Source organism: Corvus brachyrhynchos, unplaced genomic scaffold (genome assembly GCF_000691975.1).
Source record: "Corvus brachyrhynchos isolate BGI_N302 unplaced genomic scaffold, ASM69197v1 scaffold94, whole genome shotgun sequence".
Classification (NCBI taxonomy): domain Eukaryota; kingdom Metazoa; phylum Chordata; class Aves; order Passeriformes; family Corvidae; genus Corvus; species Corvus brachyrhynchos.
The window spans coordinates 184,755-203,738 of NW_008238330.1; the positions used below are offsets into that span (position 1 = coordinate 184,755).

An 18,984-nucleotide genomic window follows, 5' to 3' on the forward strand; every position below is an offset into this window, starting at 1 on the left:
CAGGAGTTTACATATATTATGGGGTGCATTTTGCTGAAAACTGACTCTGCTGTGAGGTGCTTTTACTAGGTTTAACTGGATGCTTCCTTTTTTAACTGGATATTCTCCTCTCACCAAACTAGGTGATTTGAATTTTTAAACAGGCTCTCATAGGACTGATTGAATACTAGGTTCATCTGCTTCCCACCTTACAGCTTTTTCTTTCCAGTCCCTTGTCAAAGCTGTGAGTAGAATTTCTGTCATCAGCCACCTACTTGTGCCCTCTCTGTTGAAGTTAGTCTACCAACGTAACTTGTAAAAAGCAAAATATGTCAGACATACTATGCTTTTCTTTCACCCAAAAGCCTGAAATACTGTGCACCAGAGATCGTCCACATGTATTGCCTGGCTTTCAGTAGCCTGTAGTGCCCGCAGCCGAACACATATTAAGTAACTGTGCAGGGTTCCCCAGGCAAACAGCAATATATATCTTTACAAAATATCTTCATAATCTGGTTCATTTGGGGGAAGGGTACAGAAGTCAGCTGGGGAGGGTGAATGTTGGCAAGTTGGGCTTTTGATGGAAAGCTTGCCCTCTTCCCTATTAGGAACAAAACCAATATGCATTGATAAACACTGTAAAAAATCATAAAGAAATCTAAGATAGCTATAAAGATGGCAAACTGTAACAGTTTCAAAAATAGATGTTCCAAAATATATGTTCTTTAACGTGCTCACTCTTTGGCATTTAGTAAACTTCCAGGGATGGAATGAAAGGAAAGTTTAATTTAGAGAAGCCTCCTGCCCTTCTTAGCTAGGGATCAGCTGCCCAACATGAAATAATAATGCATTCAACTGTCCATCTTCTGGTAAGCAACCTTTATCATCATTGCATTCACCAGCACTAACAGCAAACAGTGAGTATGAAATGTTGTATGAATTCAGAGAAGACTGATAGGGTCTTTGTGGCCTTAATATTTGTGCTAATGCATACAGTATAAAAGGAGCTAGAACTCACAATATGAAGGGTCCAACTCATAAAAAATGTATGTACCACTAACAAGGGATTTTTATGCACTGTACTTAGTGGTTGAAGAAAAGTAGAATGAGTCTATTTTGAATAAAGAACATACTTTTGCAATTATATCCCTTCACCTTTCCTGCAGTAGCAATACTTCTTTTCTCCCATGAGCTGTCTGAAGTGGAAGAATATTCATATAGGTACCAATAACAACAACAAAAAAATCACTTACAGAAAAAAGGAAAAGATGAGACCATGAAAGAGACAAAAATGAAGATGGGAAAGAAGAAAAGGCTCTTGGGAGAACTGGGATTTTGAGTTATTTGTGATTTTGTGCCTTGGTATAGTAGATTTTTGTTAGGTAGTAAATATAACTCATGGTTGCCCAGGAGAAGTCCTCTGTAACATGAATCACTTTAATAGTCTGATTTTCGTTATAAAGAGTCATGGAGTTTTAATGTTATCAGTCCTAATCCAGAAAGATGCAGGTGCATAAATTCAAACCAATCTCTGTGCATAGGGGTAATGAGGACAGTGATTTCAGCTACTTTGTGCCTTGTAGGTGAAGAGGCTTTAGGAGGAAATATCCCCAGGTACCAGACAAAGATGGCATTCTGTACTCTGCTGGCAGAATGACTTTGAGCTCTCCAGGTGATTATAGTAGTTTTGCAGTAGCAACCGCAGGGCAATTTCAGATAAGTATAAAACAGTGGTATTTTACTTACTTAAGTACTGAATGATACACTCAGTAAAGCAAATCTTCTCTATTCATACTGCTGTCTAATTCAATCCATTTTCAATGTAGGATTTTTAGCTCTTCAGTATAGGATATTGCATTGACATATATGTCAATACTGGTAAATCAATATACCATTTTGTTATCATACCACAAATATTTTCAAAGCTAAACTAGAAGGGCTTTGTACATAGGTAGGAGAAAATTAAGAATGAGAGTTATGTAAATTGACACAATCTGACATTGTGGAAGATGTGCACAGTATTTGTATTTTGTGCTGAAATGATTAAACAGTAAAATAATAACATCAACATTTCAATTTTATTAGGTTTCAGAGTTAACAGGTGCTGGTAGTAATTTTACATTGGTAGTAATACCAATGTAAAATAGAATCAGCATAAAATCTCAATTTTGTCTCCGGAAAATATTGTAAAATTTAGGTGTGTTTGTGAAATATTGTGCAACAATCTGATTACTAATGTTTTACAATGTGGTAGTTTGTGAACTCTTCCTCCCTATATGTCCAAACTCTGATGCAACAGGAAATTGAAAATAGTGAAATTAAGAGCCAAAATATGGTGGTTTGTGGCAGAATAAAGATTGTTTGGAGGGAATTTTATATTTTTTTCATTATCAGTTGAATTTTTTCTTTCAGCTATTGGATTTTGTTCACAAGATTGCTCTTGGTATAATTGCTGAAAGTTAAGGTTTCATTTAGTGAAGAGCTGAGTTACTTTAATCAGAGATGATAGACTTTCACACACCATACCTGATAATTTGAATATTATCTGTTGGTCTATTTAATTTCCTCTAAAAGGTTTTTTTCTCTTGATTATGATCTAAATGCAGCTATATATTGCTCAGACTGTTTATTTTACTAGTTTATTAGTTTTAAAAATGTAAGACTTTTTTCTCACAGGCAGTATTTTTACTTTAATGATTTAATTCTCATAGCTATATCTTTAATGTAAGTTGTCTCAGTGAGTAAGAAAAAAGTCCACTTTTGATTTCTTATCGTTATGGTTACTGAGAGATAAGTACAAGTAATTGAATGTCACATTGTGGAACTAGCTAAAGATTTAATATGAACGGTTGCTTGAAACGTGTTCTTTTATTAATGTTAATGCATTTGAAATATTTGCTTAAATCTCAGAAGAATTTACATATTCTTTTGATTACTGAAAATCTAGTATTATTGAATTTGATCTGGCTTATTTTTCAAAGCATTGAGTGCTAAAGAGAGGTGGTCCAGCATGTCCCTTGTTTTGATACAAATGTGAGACATATTAAATACATGAAAACCATGAGGAAGTCGTTCATACCCAGATCATCTGTTGAGACTAGTCCTGTGCTTTGGTATGAGCACTGGCTTTGTGTGAGCTTTGGTGCAGAGTTTGAGAAGAGAGGAGAGGGTTCATCATGCCTTTGAGCAGGCACAAGCACACATGCACAGAAGGGCCAGGGTAGAACTGGACATACAAGTTTAATGCACTCCATCATCTCTCCTGTGATGCTGTTCAGTATAGTTCCATTTTCCAGTCAGCTGCAGGTTCCTTGCAAGCATCGGAGACCAGGTGAGACAAGGGCTGCTGGGACACGCATTGCGTCCAAGTGAGGGTGCTGGGGAGCATGTGCAGGTTCACCTTGTCAGAACTGCTGTACCCCTGGAGCAGCCAAGGAGTAGCAGAGCAGTTTTGTGTTTTGACCCATGCCTCCCTGAACAGTGGAACTACAGCTGAGGAGATCAGCTAAATTGTGCTTATTTGAGAATCCATACTGGAGTCTCCTTTCCCCATTAGTTGAAAAGAGGGGAATGGAGCATTCTCACCTTCAGAGGGCACTGGGAGACACTAAGAACTGAATTACCTGTTGTGTTGCTGAAAATGTGTAAGAAACAAAATAGTAGCAAACTGTGGAAAGCCTTTTATAACCAGTACATTTACAGCTGTAATTTTGTATGAGGCTTGGTGGCCTTGAGATGTGGTATTTCTTTTTTTCTTCTGACGTTTCTCTTGTTGTTTTCTCTTTTTAAAACCAGATATTGTACAACATGGCTTTTCACTTGGTTTGTGGAATTTTTTTTCTTGTTTTGATAGGGGGAGAAGGAGGTTGCCTTTGTTTTACTTAGCTTTATTTTAAATAATATTTTATTTTAAGAAGGCTATTTTACCGTGTTTACAGTGCACTTCAATTTTTTATTGTGTCATGCTCTTCCAGTCCCTTGGTGGGATGAGAGGTGAATGTATGTATTATATAATTTATAATTAATTTATGATGAATCACATATGATGAATACTGCTTATTAAATATTAAAGCCTTGTCTACAGTCCTGGCAGTACTACGTCAGAGGCACTCCAGTCTGTTCATATGGTACTATTGAGCAAACTCATTGACTTAGGCTGTGTTGTCAGCACTCAGTTAGTTGTAAGAGCCCTGCCTAGGCAAACAGTGTTAAGAATTGGCCCTCTTTTCAGGGTAGTAGCCCTGCCACTGCCTTCCCCCTGCCCCTTGTGCACCAGCAGATGGGGATGTAATGAGAACAGAATCTCTTCAAAACATAGTTGCAGAGAAGGTGCTGCTGGTAGTGCCCTAACCCCACAGGGATTGTTGCAAGTCCTGGTTCCTTGCTGACAGAGCTCTCACTGATAGAAGGCTGAGCAGAGTTGGAGAATAACCTAACAGGAGGTAATGGCCTGGATCTGGACAAGTGGAAAATCTAGGCTAGATTTTGACAGTCCATTTTTATTAGTGAGGACTGGAATTTGGACAGGGAATAATTTACCTGCATAGGTCGTTCCAGCATCTGGAACTAATCAACTCCCAAATAAACACAGTGAAACAGAGGGGAGAAATAGTGTAGAGGATTGTGTGCTGCCAATTTAGGGCAGTTGGTCTTAATGAAGGTATTTTTCCAAATTCATAGCAGTGAATCGCTGAAGCAGAAATAGTAGAGAAATCAGAAATAGACAGCGGTCTCTGACTCCTCTGAAATCCGGAGAATCCCTCCAGTCAGAAAAATATTTTTATAAGGCAGAAGAGGAAAAGTAGCCTTCTAATGATATTTTGTGCTCTGCCTTGCCTTCCTTGGAGTGTTGACCTATGTGTGTCAGTGAATGCAGCGTACAGCAAGGAAAAAATGCTGTCACTGTGTGATGCAACAGACCTTAACCCTGAAATCCTTGCTTCACTATATTTAGTGCCAGCCCAACAGGCAGATTTTCTTGTACATTTTCTTGACTCTTGAATGTCTGTTATAGCAGTAGATTAGAAAGGGCAGGAGACATCTGAGAATTTCAGTCAGAGAATACAGGATTGATAATTTTATATAGGATCACATGAAAGTGGGTGCTGTTTTCCTGAGATGACCTCAACCTATGGGAACTAAACTAGAAGCAGCAGGCAGAGAATTTAAGCACTGAAATTAAAAAAAATTATCTGTGGTGAGTAACTGTGTGATAGGAATGTAATCTTAAGTGGTTCCAATTAGTACAATGAAAAAGGAAAGGAGTGTAATTAATTTTGGCTTGATGGTCTGTTATAACCAACTTGTGCTACATAAGGATTATGTGATCAAATATTGAAAAGTCCTTATGGTACAGATAACAGAAATCAGTGGTTCTTTGGATGGCTGCACTATGGAAAAAAGAATACTAAAACACAGGCATATTACTTCAGAACTTCTTACATATTTTCTGAGAGCTCAAGTTATAAAAACTGCAATAAAATCTAATTCTAATGAATATTTGACTTTGGTTTTGTTCTTTTCCCAAAGATTTCATAGGAAAATTTAATGACATGACAGATTAGCAGGAGCTTGTTTTAATATTAATTAAATCACACACAAAGACAAAATTCTCAGCCCTTAAAATTACGTAAACAAAATCGACTTATAAGATTTGATCTTAATGGGAACTAATATCTTCATTGGTATTGAGCCTTTGATCTAATATCACTTTATACATACAGTTGTAAAGATTAAAAAAAAAGACCATAACAGTATGTGGAAATTACCAAAGGAAAAATTATGTTTAGTAACATTGTGCTTTATTTTGTTTAGGAGAAAATCATACTGGGGAAACCCTGTCTTTAGTCTTAGGGATGGCAGCAGCACTACGATTGTTATGCATTTGAAAGAAACAGTTTTCACTGAATCTCACATATCTAGTTACATTTTTCTCTTTTCATTTAACTTGAATGAGTAAATTGCAGATAAAAAATTTAGTGACTGTGTCTCTTTTTGCATGTTGCAATTGTTGGAATCCTCACTGATTATTGTAGGTCAGCTTGTTCTCATTATTAAATGACAGTGGTCATTAAAATGGCAAACATATTTCTGTAGATCAGCAAGTTTGTATGTTTTTATTATTTCCAAATCAGATTTTTCAATAGACCACTTGTAAGTATTCTCAGAGCAATGTCCATTTCTGAATTTTTGAGACCACAAAAGATATTACAAATTAATCAGATTTTCAGATTTCCGCATAATAACTCTGCACATTTATTGTTTAATCCAATTCTTAAATGCTGTTATGATTGACAACTTGCTGTAGAGATAAAAGTCAATTGAATAATATGTAGCAGTCAATTTTATTTGAACCTTAATGTGGTGAAGGTGGGTTTTTTCATATTTCCATTATTTATAAGTTATTCCCCTTGGAGAATATATAAAAGAATTTGTTTTAAATGAGCTGATAATACCCTCTTTAAAATTTATGACAGAATAGTATCCTTTTTCCTTACAGCACAAGGGTGTGCCAAGAAACTGTTTTAGAACTATCTCGCTATTCATAGGATAAACACTGGAAAAGAGCATCTTCTTAAGGTTTACTTAGAATGGAATTTCAACCACTCATCAGAAGAAGAATAACAAAACAGGAGGTATCCTACCAACCAGGAAACCTGGTGCCATTGCCAGGGTTTTCTTTATAAGAGACCACAGTACTCTTGCAGCTACATTTGATACTTGCTGTCATTCTTACAACGTCAAAATTCAATGTGGATTTGATCATGCCATCAGCACTGAAAATTTGTGAATCAGTTGAGTCCTTCACCCAGAGGAAATCGGGGATGGGGATATAGTTTTGAAAATATATTGGTACTTTCTTACAACTGATAGGATGTTTTTATTTTTTTTCCTCCCTTTCAAATCTGTATTGCAGACTTCAGCAAAATCTAGTAGGGCTGGACTGTGTTCTGTGCTTAGCAACTCATTAGTGCCCAGCGTATAGTTCGATTGTTGGATATTGATCATCTCAATAAATGCTGGAAATCCTTGGTTTTGCAGAATTTTGCTCATCCTCCACATGCAGTTTTAAAAAACAAGCTGTCATTTGGAAGCATACCAGTTTTCAGTTTTCATAGTACCTTTTTATTGTGCATAGTAGAGCTTTTGCTGCCTCAGTAACTGACAAAAGAAAATACTTTATTCAGATAGAAAGTAAATGTGACTTGATTGTTTTTCAGATAATTTTTGCTTTCCGAAATTGCAATGGCTGATGCTCACCTATGCGTAAAAAAATGCAGTTCCCACATGCACGGAGTGCTCATGTACTGTATGTAAATTGCTGTATAATGCAACCCACATTAGCTGGGTTGATGATAGCTTCAGTTTCACTGCTGTCAGATTTCTGTAACTCTTTGAATGAGTTGGCTGGTCTGAATGAACGTTAGCATAATTTATGCAGCTGATAAGCGATTTGAGTGCTTGAGTTATTGATAAAGCACTTTAACATATCATTTTCAGCTTCATGTTATGTGACATCAGAGTAGAAGGTAATGTGGCAGTCCCCAGGCTTGATATTAAAGTCAATCTGTTCTCTGGATTTCAGAGGCCAGGGGAAACACAGTGCTGCCTGATACAAGCCCAGCAGACCAGCACCAACCCAGCCAGTCCCATCCTGCATTCCCTGTTGGGCCTCAGGTCAGTATCTTTCCTTTTGACTAATCAAGATGTGCAATTTGATGAAAAATAAATAACTGTGATTGATCATCTTTGATCTGTGTAATGCAGAAAATGTGATTCTCTTTGGCTGCATTCAGTGTTACAAAAAGGGAACATGTATGTATTGTGTATATTTTAAAAGTCAAGTTTAGCAAGATTAGATTTTGTATGTTTTTCTAAAATAAAACTTAAGAAGTTTTACATATTTAGGAGGTTAAAATATTTTCATTTCTTGTGTAAATGACTTCTGAAATTAATATAATAATTTAATATTAAAGAGCTTGTGCAATTTTAATGCAGAATTATTGTCTCTGACAGTTATGTCTGTCACACAGAGCTCCTGCATTAGTAAAGGTATTTCATTATCTTTTATGCCAGATATTTATTTTCTTTAGAGCATAGTAGTATGGCACTTTATAAGACTTTAAAATATTTCCCATCTCACTTCACGATTTTATCCAAGTTCAGCCATACTCTTAAGAAGATACTCAATATTCTTCCACTTCCCAGGACAGTCTTGGTCCACAAAAATTCTGGTAGTTGTTGGTGTAGTGTTTTCTGCTGTTATCAATCAGTATACAACCAGGAATTTCTTGGAAATGTTGGCATTTAGGTACTTGTAGACCAAGTTGAGTTAGGTCTTCTTTTGCTCATAAATTATCTTTGGTACATGTGTAATGAATTTTCCAGTCTAGATTCAGCTGGGATCACTACTATGCTATGTGACAGTTTCAGACTGTCATGTTTGTCAAACCTTTCTGTGTTGGTGAAAATGTATGCTTTAAGATACCGGAAGCAGTGCATGTCTGTAATGGCACATGAAAAGATCTCAAGCCAGAAGAGTTGTAAGTGTGTAATACTGAGCTATACACAGTAAAATAGGTTTGTGTCTGTGGTTTCTTACAGCCACTACTGACAGCCCAACAGTTAGCCTCAGCAGTAGCAGGGGTGATGCCAGGAGGCACTCCAGCCCTGAATCAACCAATCCTTATTCCTTTCAACATGGCTGGGCAGCTGGGGGGCCAACAAGGACTCGTCCTAACTCTACCTACAGCAAATCTCACCAACATCCAAGGACTGGTAGCAGCAGCTGCAGCAGGAGGCATCATGACTTTGCCATTGCAAAATCTACAAGGTAAGTCGTTGATAATTTTTCTAACAGGTTCTTTCACCTGTTTTACACCATCTCTTTCTTTTACACTGAGCGATCTCTTTTTCAAATTAAATGTTGCTCTTCATGAATACTGACAAGTAATACCTGGATTGTTTTTGAATGCTTGGGAGATACTTAGGGGCTATTTGTCTTTATGAAAACATATTGGAGGTTGGGTCTTACATTCTATGGGTCAGTAATGTAAACCACTTGAATGACTCATTAGGTTTTTCTGTCATCAGTGATAAATGTTCTCTACTCACAGATCACTTTAAAATTTCAAATCAAAGAATAATAGAATCGTAGAATATTAAGGGTTTGGAATGGACTTCAAATATCATCTATTCCCAACCCCACCTGTCATGGGCAGGGCCACCTCCCCCTAGAACAGGTTGTGCAATGCCTTATCCAACCTGGCTTTGAACACTGCCAATGTTGGGGCATCCACAACCTCCCTGGGCAACCTGTTCCACTGTCTTATCACCCCCACAGTGAAAAATTTCTTCTTAATATGTAACCTAAATCTTCCCTCTTTCAATTTATACCCATTATTCCTTGTCCTGTCACTGCAGTTCCTGATGAAGAGTCCCTCTCCAGCTCCCCTGTAGGCCCCCTTCAGATACTGGAAGTTTGCCATGAGGTCTCCATGCAACCTTCTCTTCTCCAGGCTGAACGGCCTCAGCTTTCTCAGCCTGTGTTCATAGGGAAGGTGCTCCAATCCTCTTACAAACTTCATGGCCCTCCTCTGGACTTGCTCCAACAGTTCCAGGTCTTTCTTATGGTGGGGACACCAGAACTGTGCACAGTACTCCAGGTGGGATCTCATGTGAGCAGAGCAGAGGGGCAGAATCACCTTCTTTGACCTGATGGCCACACTCCTTGTGATGCAGCCCAGGATTTGATTGGCTTTCTGGGCTCTGAGCACACACAGCTGGCTCATGTCGAGTTTTTCATCACTTGTCAACTCCAAGTCTTTCTCCTCAGGGCTGCTCTCAATCACTTCTCTGCCCAACCCATTGGTGTGTCTGGGATTGCCGTGACCTGGATGTAGGACCTTGCGCTTTGCTTTGTTGAACTTCATGAGGTTTGCTTCAGTCCACATCTCAAGCCTGTCAAGGTCCCTCTGAATGCCATTATCCCTTCCTTCCAAGCAAGTTGACTGCAACACACCACTTATTTCACCACTGCTGATTAAAGCAGCTGTATGAATAGCAACGACTAAAAATACAGTATTGCATGAAAATAACTTTTTTTTTAAACTTTTACAGTCAAATCAGAGTTTTCTCATCTGTCATCCATGCCCCAGATACATGTTCTTGTTCTTGCTGTGGGAGGTCTGCTTTATCAATAAGGTTCTGCCATCCTCTTTCAAGTTATTGAGAAAGTTGCATGACTCCAAAGTAACTAGGAAAAAGTTAATCTCTGTATGTATCCTCTCTATTGTCTGAGCTGTACCATGTTTCCAATAGTTCTACCCTGAGGGATCTGCTATGTTTTCCCTGTGGTCTAAAATCAGACTGAACGCCCTTTTCTTTCCTAGTATTCTCTTCTGTTCAATCAATGTGTCTAACACTGTTAGGAACAGTACTCAATCCAAGTACATATGATATAAAATTCATATGTATTTATTTACTATTCCTAACTATGTTGATGGTTCTCAGAATGCAGTTGCTGCTGAACAGAATGGAACAAAATACAGCAAGATAAGTGTTAGCCGGTATCTTACAACAGAATTGCATAGTTTTAGTGGAAGAGGGCAGTAAAGGAAGTGATAGTCCAGTGTGAAAGTTACAAAGGTATGACCAGGAAGTGTAAAAAGAAAGGTTTAACTCTTTAGATTTATTGATTTATTTATTTATTGTTATTTATTTCCAATGTAAATGGTATGAAAAATTTTCCACCAACAAAATGGTAATTTTTAAAAATTAATCCTCTGCACTGTGGCCTAAATACCTGTTAGTCACCAAACTCTGGTGGCTGCTGATGCATTGTTTGAAGCACCAGATCCTACAGGTTGTCAAACAGAGAAAACAAAGAGACAGATCTTGTGTTGAACAAACTCCCTTACAAAGCGCATGCATAGGACTCTCACCTGTTGGAGCAATTACTTGACTTTACCTTCTGCATGTTTTAAAGTTTAATGTCAACAGACCTCTCTTATCATAGTTGTAAATGGTTTTCACTTTAATGTTTAAAATAATGTCTCTCTCATACCATTAAGCTGCACCAAAGAACCTGTCATTCATAAATGATAGATGAAAAGGACACACTAATGCACAAATTTTGCTTGTTTAAAATTTGAGAGTGCATGTAAAGTAGGAATGGGAGATTAAAAAAATAATGCAAGAACAGGAGCGGGTAAAAGCAAATATAACAAAGTGAAGGGGAAGTAGCTTTTTAGCGTAGGTGGATGATGAAATCTTAATGAAGAAACAGGCATTATAAAAATGTATCCTTCCACTCTGGAGTGCTCCAGGTTAGAGTTGCTGGGTATGTAGTATTATAAATAAACATAAGCTTGTGCAGTTCTTACGTCATTTATTCACCCCGTATTGAAAAGCTGCAAGGTAGGGATTAAGCCAGGCAACCTTTGCTCTTTAGTTTAGCCATGGATATCTAATTGCTAGCTAAAAGATGTAACTCTGCTGCCATATAAATTTTGCAAGCAATGACCTTACCAGATGAAAAGGTTTTCTTTATAATCTTTACTGGTAGATAGGAGCCTGGGATCAAATACGGACTTCCAGGAGCAGCAGGTTCAGTTCCCTGCCTATGAACACAATCACACCTTCCATAATGTATCTGAAAGGAACAGATCTCATGAATTTATTTAGTTGTGTTGCTGTTTGTTTTCTTCTCTACCCTTCCATCCTGATCTTCTAAGCAAGTGCTACTGCCTGCCCTCAGTTTTTGGAAATGAAACTGATACACAAGGCAGCAAAGTAATCTGGTCAAGATAGCTCCTACCATCCTGAATCACAGCTGTAAACTGCCATTGCTCGCTCTGTAGCCCACTGTCCAATGCATGCATGAATGAAGATAGGAATCAGGTGAGAGTGGGGAGTGTTGTGTGGTGTCGTCAGTTCCATTGAACCTGACTGACTTCCGGTCCCTGTTTTTTTTGTGGTTGGTTGAAAATAATCATAGAATGTGTGTTCTGTTTTGTAGACAGCACTTTTATAAGTATGCTCAAAAAAGCCCATGCTTGGACACAGTTGGGTAATTCCTGCTCTTTTGGTGAAATCAGACCACAGTCATCAGCTTCCATCTCTGAACCTCACTGTAGCACGATCAACTTAGATAATGGGAGGACATGTTTTCATGCTGTTTTCCAACCTGTTGTATTCCTGTTGTCACATCTGCTGTCCCTGAATTTTCAGTGAGGTCAAGCATAGATGTCCACAGCTCCTGTGGGTGGGGTCTTTTGTCTTTCTTCTCTCGGAAGTAAACTTCTAAAACTCTTCATTTCCAACTACCCCAGCTAAGTAACTCAAAAGACACCCTGAACACTTTTTGAATAATGTATGAATTCAGAAAAGTTCTGATCTGGCAGAGTATTTGAATTCATACTGAATGTTGATCAAGGGAGTAATTCCACTATATTTTTTGTGCTCCACATACATGTTTAATTTATTTTTTTCTCAGGAACTTTCAGGTCTGGTTCAGGGTGATAAATATGAGACCTCAAAGTGCCTAGATAAAACAATGAAAATCCTCATTTGTGAAAAAAGAACACTCAATGATAGGAAACACAGAGGAGATATGCTAAGTATTTGAGAGAACATGAGTTTCTTTTAAAATGGAGCAATTAATGATTGCTCACAGAGTATAACTTAGTGATATTGCCTATTCTTCACTTGCCAGTTACCTATAAAAAATATTTTTTTTTCCCCAGATGTGTTTGTGTTAAATTGTTCAGTTACTCTATGGTCCTGATCCACCACTAAGTTGATAGGAATTTCATTGCTGTAAGTGAAAAGAGATTTAGACCAGACCTCTTCCAAAACTTCTCTTCTTCATACATACTTGATTATTTTCTGTTCATTACACCCTGTCATTTGCTATGTACACTGCTATACCGTATCTGTTCCCTGAGCAAATAGATCAAATGTGTGCGAACAGAAGGAAGGGAAGTGAATGTGTAAATTCTTGCTGTGAAATTTAGGAAAATACGTTTTCCCTGGCTTCAAGCAAGCAAATTTCATATGCACAACTAATATGCAAATAATAAAATTTACTGAGATGGAAGAGGGTTGGTGGCAGAATAAAACTATCTACCTTAGTGAAAAACAAAAATCCCTGAACATAACACCCATTCACCTGTGGAATTTTGACTTTCCACCAACAGTTCTTTGAAGAAAACAGTAAAATCAGCAACAATAACTTTTTAGTGTAATCCACTAAAAGCACTGAAGATAAAAGTTTAAAAACTATCCATGAAAGATATCATCCCAATAAACTTACACACCTGTTTTCCCCTCACCATTTCTTAGAAATACAGGTGGAACATAGCCATGCTTTCCTAAAATTTTGCAGGTGTCACAATAAGAATGGTGAGGTCGTGAGAAGTGAAAAAGTGAGGCAGGTACCCTACAAGACAGTGTGTTTCCTGTCTTCTGCTCTTAGTCCATTGCTTCTTGGCCTGTATTTATGGACTTAATGCAGAAAGTAGTCTGACAGCCTCCCTCTTAATCGGCCAAACTGGTGCTCACAAATACTCATCCTCCTGCCTTCAGGAAACTTTTCTATGGGCTGAATAGTTTCAGTTTTTGCATCTCTTTTTCCAGGTCAGATTTCTCTAGGCTTTGGGAGGAGTATGTTCTTTTTTTTAATTTTAGTTATCCTTCTCAAGAGACTCTCCAAGGGACTAGTTGCTTAATCTCAGAGTATTCAGTAATGCCTGGGAGCTGATATTCATGAAAAGACATTCTCTCCTTAAGCCCATCTGATTTTTATGTCTCAATGTAATATTTCTGTATAGCTGAAACAAGAAACTTTTTGGGTGGGGGGGCTGAATTTGTTCTGACTTGTTTTCTCTATGTAATTTTAACCCTGTGAATTTCCTGTTGAAATAACTGAAAAATGGGAAGGCATTCCAGTCCTGGGGAGTTGTTAACAGCTGTCCTCTCTCTTTTTGGTTTCTTTTCCATGAAAACCAAAGCAGTTTTAGCTAAAAAATTAAGGTATTTTAGCTATTCTTTTAGTATAGTATATGTGTTTTGAAATTAGAAAATGGCAGTGTTTTCTGTCAGCTCACTGCTGGCCACTCACCATGGGTAACAGTCTGGGAGTATCTCTGCAAAGGGCTGGTCCAAATATATTTTATCACATAGCAATGGCAAAACAGTGTTCTAGATATATGTGCCAATATGGAGAGAGAATTACACTGGAACCTTGAAAGAAATCAACAAGCTGGAGACTGTAGCCTCATGGCACTGAAACTTTGTGTATTTTATTTCCACTACCCATTGTACTGCTCCTAAAGTGGATGTCAATAATTTATTTACAAGTCAAAGTTTCTCAGTCTTGAGTCATGAAAGAAATGAGAACAAACTATCTCTCTAAATCACTAGTGAAAGCCTTCAGTGCTGAAAGGAAGTCTTGCATAGCTGAAAATGTGAAATCATTAAATTACATTATTTAAACAGCAGCAGGTCATATTTTAGCAGCAATACAATGGAAGGGGAAATGTATTAAACATCTTGAGAGATAGGAGACAGCCATTAAAATGCACTGATACGGGTTACAGTTGACACAGATAATGGTAAAAAAAAATTAAGGAGGCTTTTTTTATATAGAGATCAGTCAAAAAGAATGTTAGGTAAAGACAAGAGTAACAAAAAGAAAAAAACCCTATTGTTTACATTTATTAGATCTTGTTTCCTGCGAACAGAGATTTGTATCATTAATTGTACAACAGATAAAGTAAACATGCTCTGTCTCCATTCCTCCATGTACACACACCTTAAAAATCAGAAATCAGAGAGAGATGAAAAACAAGAAAGAGACAGAAAAGAAGTAAACTAAAAACCTCAATTGCTTACTGATCTACAGTCCAAATTCCAGTTCCTTAGAACATTTTTCCCTTTTAACTAAAGTGATACAGTCCCTATTCATTTGTATTCCCCTTCAAGTAACATGAAATAGCTTTCAGAGTCTACAGAAAGGCAGTGTTTCACTTATGTATTTTAATGAGCACCAATGTCAGTAATAATCAAAATGATGTTTCACTTAGAGGAATAGTTTATTCCCAGGTACTTTTGCAGTGTACTAACATAACCAGAACAAGAATGACAAGAACCAAGAGGAAGAGCTGCACTCGTAGCAATTTCTGTGAAGCCCTCAAACCAAATATACCTTCCCTTATCACTGTATAAATGCTGCTCAAAATGCAGTCACTGTGAAGGGCTCACTTACACAAAGAAGGGGATAGCCAACCCCAAAGACAAACCTCCCTAGCTTACTACATGGAAAGAAGCAAGAGAGATGTGAGCATCCGTAAGCACACTGTGGCATGCACAGTGTCTATGGATTAGCAGCCACTACAGCAGGTTTCCTCAGGCTATCAGCTGTATCCCATCCAAACTGTTGTAGGATAACTGAACTAATATGCAGAGATCGCTGAAGATGGGATGAGTTATCTCTGTCTGGTCTCCCAGGAAATGTACTTTTTTGGAAGACCTAACATTTGTTTTTGGAAGAAAGGGCAAAATCTCCTTTTCTGTAGGTAGTATAGCAAGAATCTTACTGGGTTGTTTGTTTATTTGTTCAGGTTTTTCCCCATAATACAAGGCTTCTCCTGTGCGAATGCATTGGCCCCATGTTAATTGCTCATCTTGTTCAGTGGCAAATTGCTGCCTTCACAGAGGGAATGTGAAAGGTTCAGGTCTGTATTAGTTACTAGTTGTTTATTGATCCCTCCCAGAGTGTTAGCTATTTGTTGTTTGGTTTCTCTGCCCCATGAGTTAAAGGCCTACCATCAGAGGCATTAAAATGCAGTAGCCTTAATGCTTGTGTGCTCTGTTGTTGACCTCCGCCCAAAACAGACCTCAGACATGCCTATATTTTTGCTACTGATGGTTATGGAACAACATTGGTGAGAAGTAATGATGTGATGTAGATCAAGTTCTGAAACCAAAGTGTTCACACCTACTTAAATGTTGCAGGCCAAGTACTGACAAAGTCTAAATTTCCAGACTTCTATGCCAAGAAGCAGATGGGAAAGAAGTAGTCTGCACCTCCCCAGCCTCCCTGAACTTTCCACCAAAACCCTATTGGTTAACTATTCTCTAGCAGGCATGACCACTAAGCTAGGAGTTGTGGCATGACTGGTATGTGAGGCCTGGTCATTTGGGGGAATGTGCACCTTTATTGAGCCCTGACTTAGACTGATACTGCTCCTGGCAGGAATATTCTGCATGCAAGATTATAAATGAAATTTCCATCAACCAGAACATGGATGCATTTTAATGCTGCTTTTAAGGTGTATCTTTGCACCTGTTTTGAGAGGCCTTTAATCTTCTTCTTGAATTTAGACTGTCACAATTTAAATTAATGTAGAGAAAACTCATTCCAATAATGTGAAGCACTCAACTTACTGTAATCTTACAAAAGCCAAGAAATTTCAAATGCTGGTGAAAAACCCAGCTAGCGTTTGTCACTCTGTTCTTCACCTCTGCATTTTCACACACATGCTACATGCAGTAGTGGATCACATGCAAATAGGTAGGTATGTCTAGATCACATACCAACAGTTGGGTACATCTATATGGTATATACACATGCTGGTTCTCATGCTGGTCCAAGACTCTCTACTGCAGTAGAGAGAGTTGTACAAAGATTACCAGGATGGATTTGCAGCCTTCACTCTTAATTTCCTTGCCTTAGTGGATTTAAGTCAGACATTTATAGTATTTGTGGTTTAATTTCCTTTGTTTTTCCATGGTCTTTGTATTAATAAAATCCCTGTGATTCATGTTTTAAAAACTCCCTGGATACAGACTTCTGTTCCTGATTCACCGGTGAGATTCTAATCAAGGACATATATATTTAGGGACTCATAAAAGCAACAAAATCTTTATTGACCAACTGGGTTTACAGACATTTTTAATAGTGTGAATTTTGAATGCATGGAACATACAAATTAAATGCCTGAGAGCCAATTTTTTTAATGAAATTTCTTTAATGTCTATGTGATTCTGTACCACAGAACCATACACTTCCACTTTATGGAGACCTCCAATTCTTTCTTCTTTTTTTTTTTTTTTTTTTTTTTTTTTTCTTTGTCATGGAAAGTTCTGAGTGTATCTTACGACTTTCTCATTAAAATCTTAAAGTTTATGCATATTGAAACATTATATAGAATTTTCTTTTCTCCTTTTTAATTTGAGAAAAAAAATATCTCTGCCACTGAGACTGCCCCATAAATGGGAACAGAATCTATCCATCAGAACATCAGAAATTATAAAAGTGAAACTTCTTTCAGTTTTCTCATCCCCAGACCTCTATGCAATCTTACATCCGCTGGGTAGAAAGTTGTACTCATGGAGATCTTCAGGCTTCCACTTCATTTTCCTGAAACTGCCTTCATTCCTTGTCTGTTTCATCTTTGCAAGCTTGTTAGTCTGACAGATGTAGCAGACCTGAGACCTGTGTTCTTGCTCTGCACTTTGACCCAGGTGTTCCATATAATGGAAGACAATTCGTGCACATTTTTTGCAAGTCTTCCCACCTGTAAACAAATGTGTAGATAATTAACAGTTATTCTTTCCTACAAAGTGGCTTAAATCACTACTGTTAGACGCCTTGAGTTCCTCGCACACAGCTAGATCTTTGCTAAATGTTCTAAATTCCTAAGTCTTGTTCCAGTCCATAGATGTAAAATACTCTAAACTCTTTTTTTCAGTAGCTGCAAAAATAAAGTGAATTATTTCCTTATTTTTTGGACCTACAGTCATGTTTTCCAGCTCACAGAAGGACTGGAGGTTTCCACCAAGGTCAATAAGATCCAGCACCATATGGGCTCTTAGATAATTGCCTGCTATAGTTTTTTTTTCTTATTTATTTTTACATAAATATTGCTTTTAAACTTAATCATCTGTAGACTCAACATATGTTACAGCGGGGATTACTGTAACAGGCATATATCAAACCAGGAGTCCCGTGGAAAGGAAATATATATGGACAGATCCTCGGTAGATGTTTCAGAGATGTTTATTTCTCCAGCCGCATGGCCGGGCCTCTCCTGAGGAACTCCCCCAGTCACGGACCCGAGGGTCCTTGGCCACCCCAGGGAACACAAACCAACCAATCTGGAATGAGGCTGACCAGGGGCAGGGAAACCCCGTGCCTCCCCCCCAGGGCCCCTCTCCCAGGGCTCCATGGCAGGGGGGAGGGACCCCAATAGACATATATTAACAGACCCTTTTTTCACTTAGTTGTGTTTTAATATGATAAATTATGCAATGTTAAAAATAAATCTTCATCATAAAAACAAGGTACTCGTCTCATTTCCAATGATTAATTCTATTCAAGTAAATGGTGATGCTTCAGATTTACGGTATCTTTTCCTTTCTGTTTCTCAGATCCCATTTCAGTCTCTTGTGCCTTTCCTCATCCAGAACTGACTCTATCCATCCTTTATATTTCAACTTGGTTTCTTAAGCTATTCACAACCCAAATATTCCTGAATGTATTCTGTACTGTGTAGCTGATTTCCTATTGTGTCAGCAGTAATAACTGAAGAAGAGGTGATAAAACTGTTGTAATTTTACCATTATATTGGATTTCTGTATTTTAGAAGATGTAGTTGTAACAGGACATGAATCCTGTTTAAAAAGCAAAGAAATGATAGTAGGACATTTTGAGGAAATTCACTTATTGGGACCCTGAAAGTTGTTTCTTTTATCTTTCTTATTTTTAAAAGGATAAAACCTCTCAAGAACAAACTCTGAACGTGTTTTCTGAAAACAGTCTAAAATCTGAACAGAGCAATCACTTAGATTCTCTTTTCAAGATTTTAGCTTTTCTTTTCCCAAAGCAGTGCTTGTGAATTGTGAAAGAAGACTGTTGTTCCCCCCCTCCCCCAACACTGCAGCATCTTTAGAAAATATTCAGTTCTCCAACCCCCCAAGCTTTCATATTACTGGTAACAG

The 18,984-nt window shown here is 37.8% G+C and overlaps 1 protein-coding gene across 1 annotated transcript in view; it reads left to right on the forward strand.

Moving 5' to 3' along the window:
- The window catches only part of POU6F2 (POU class 6 homeobox 2), a 331,945-nt gene that overhangs the window by 140,777 nt on the left and 172,184 nt on the right, over window positions 1–18,984 (forward strand). Inside the window, exons 3-4 of the mRNA XM_017734610.1 lie at window positions 7,565–7,656; window positions 8,584–8,812. Coding sequence (XP_017590099.1) covers window positions 7,565–7,656; window positions 8,584–8,812 — 321 coding nt within the window. The remainder of the gene's footprint in view (window positions 1–7,564; window positions 7,657–8,583; window positions 8,813–18,984) is intronic.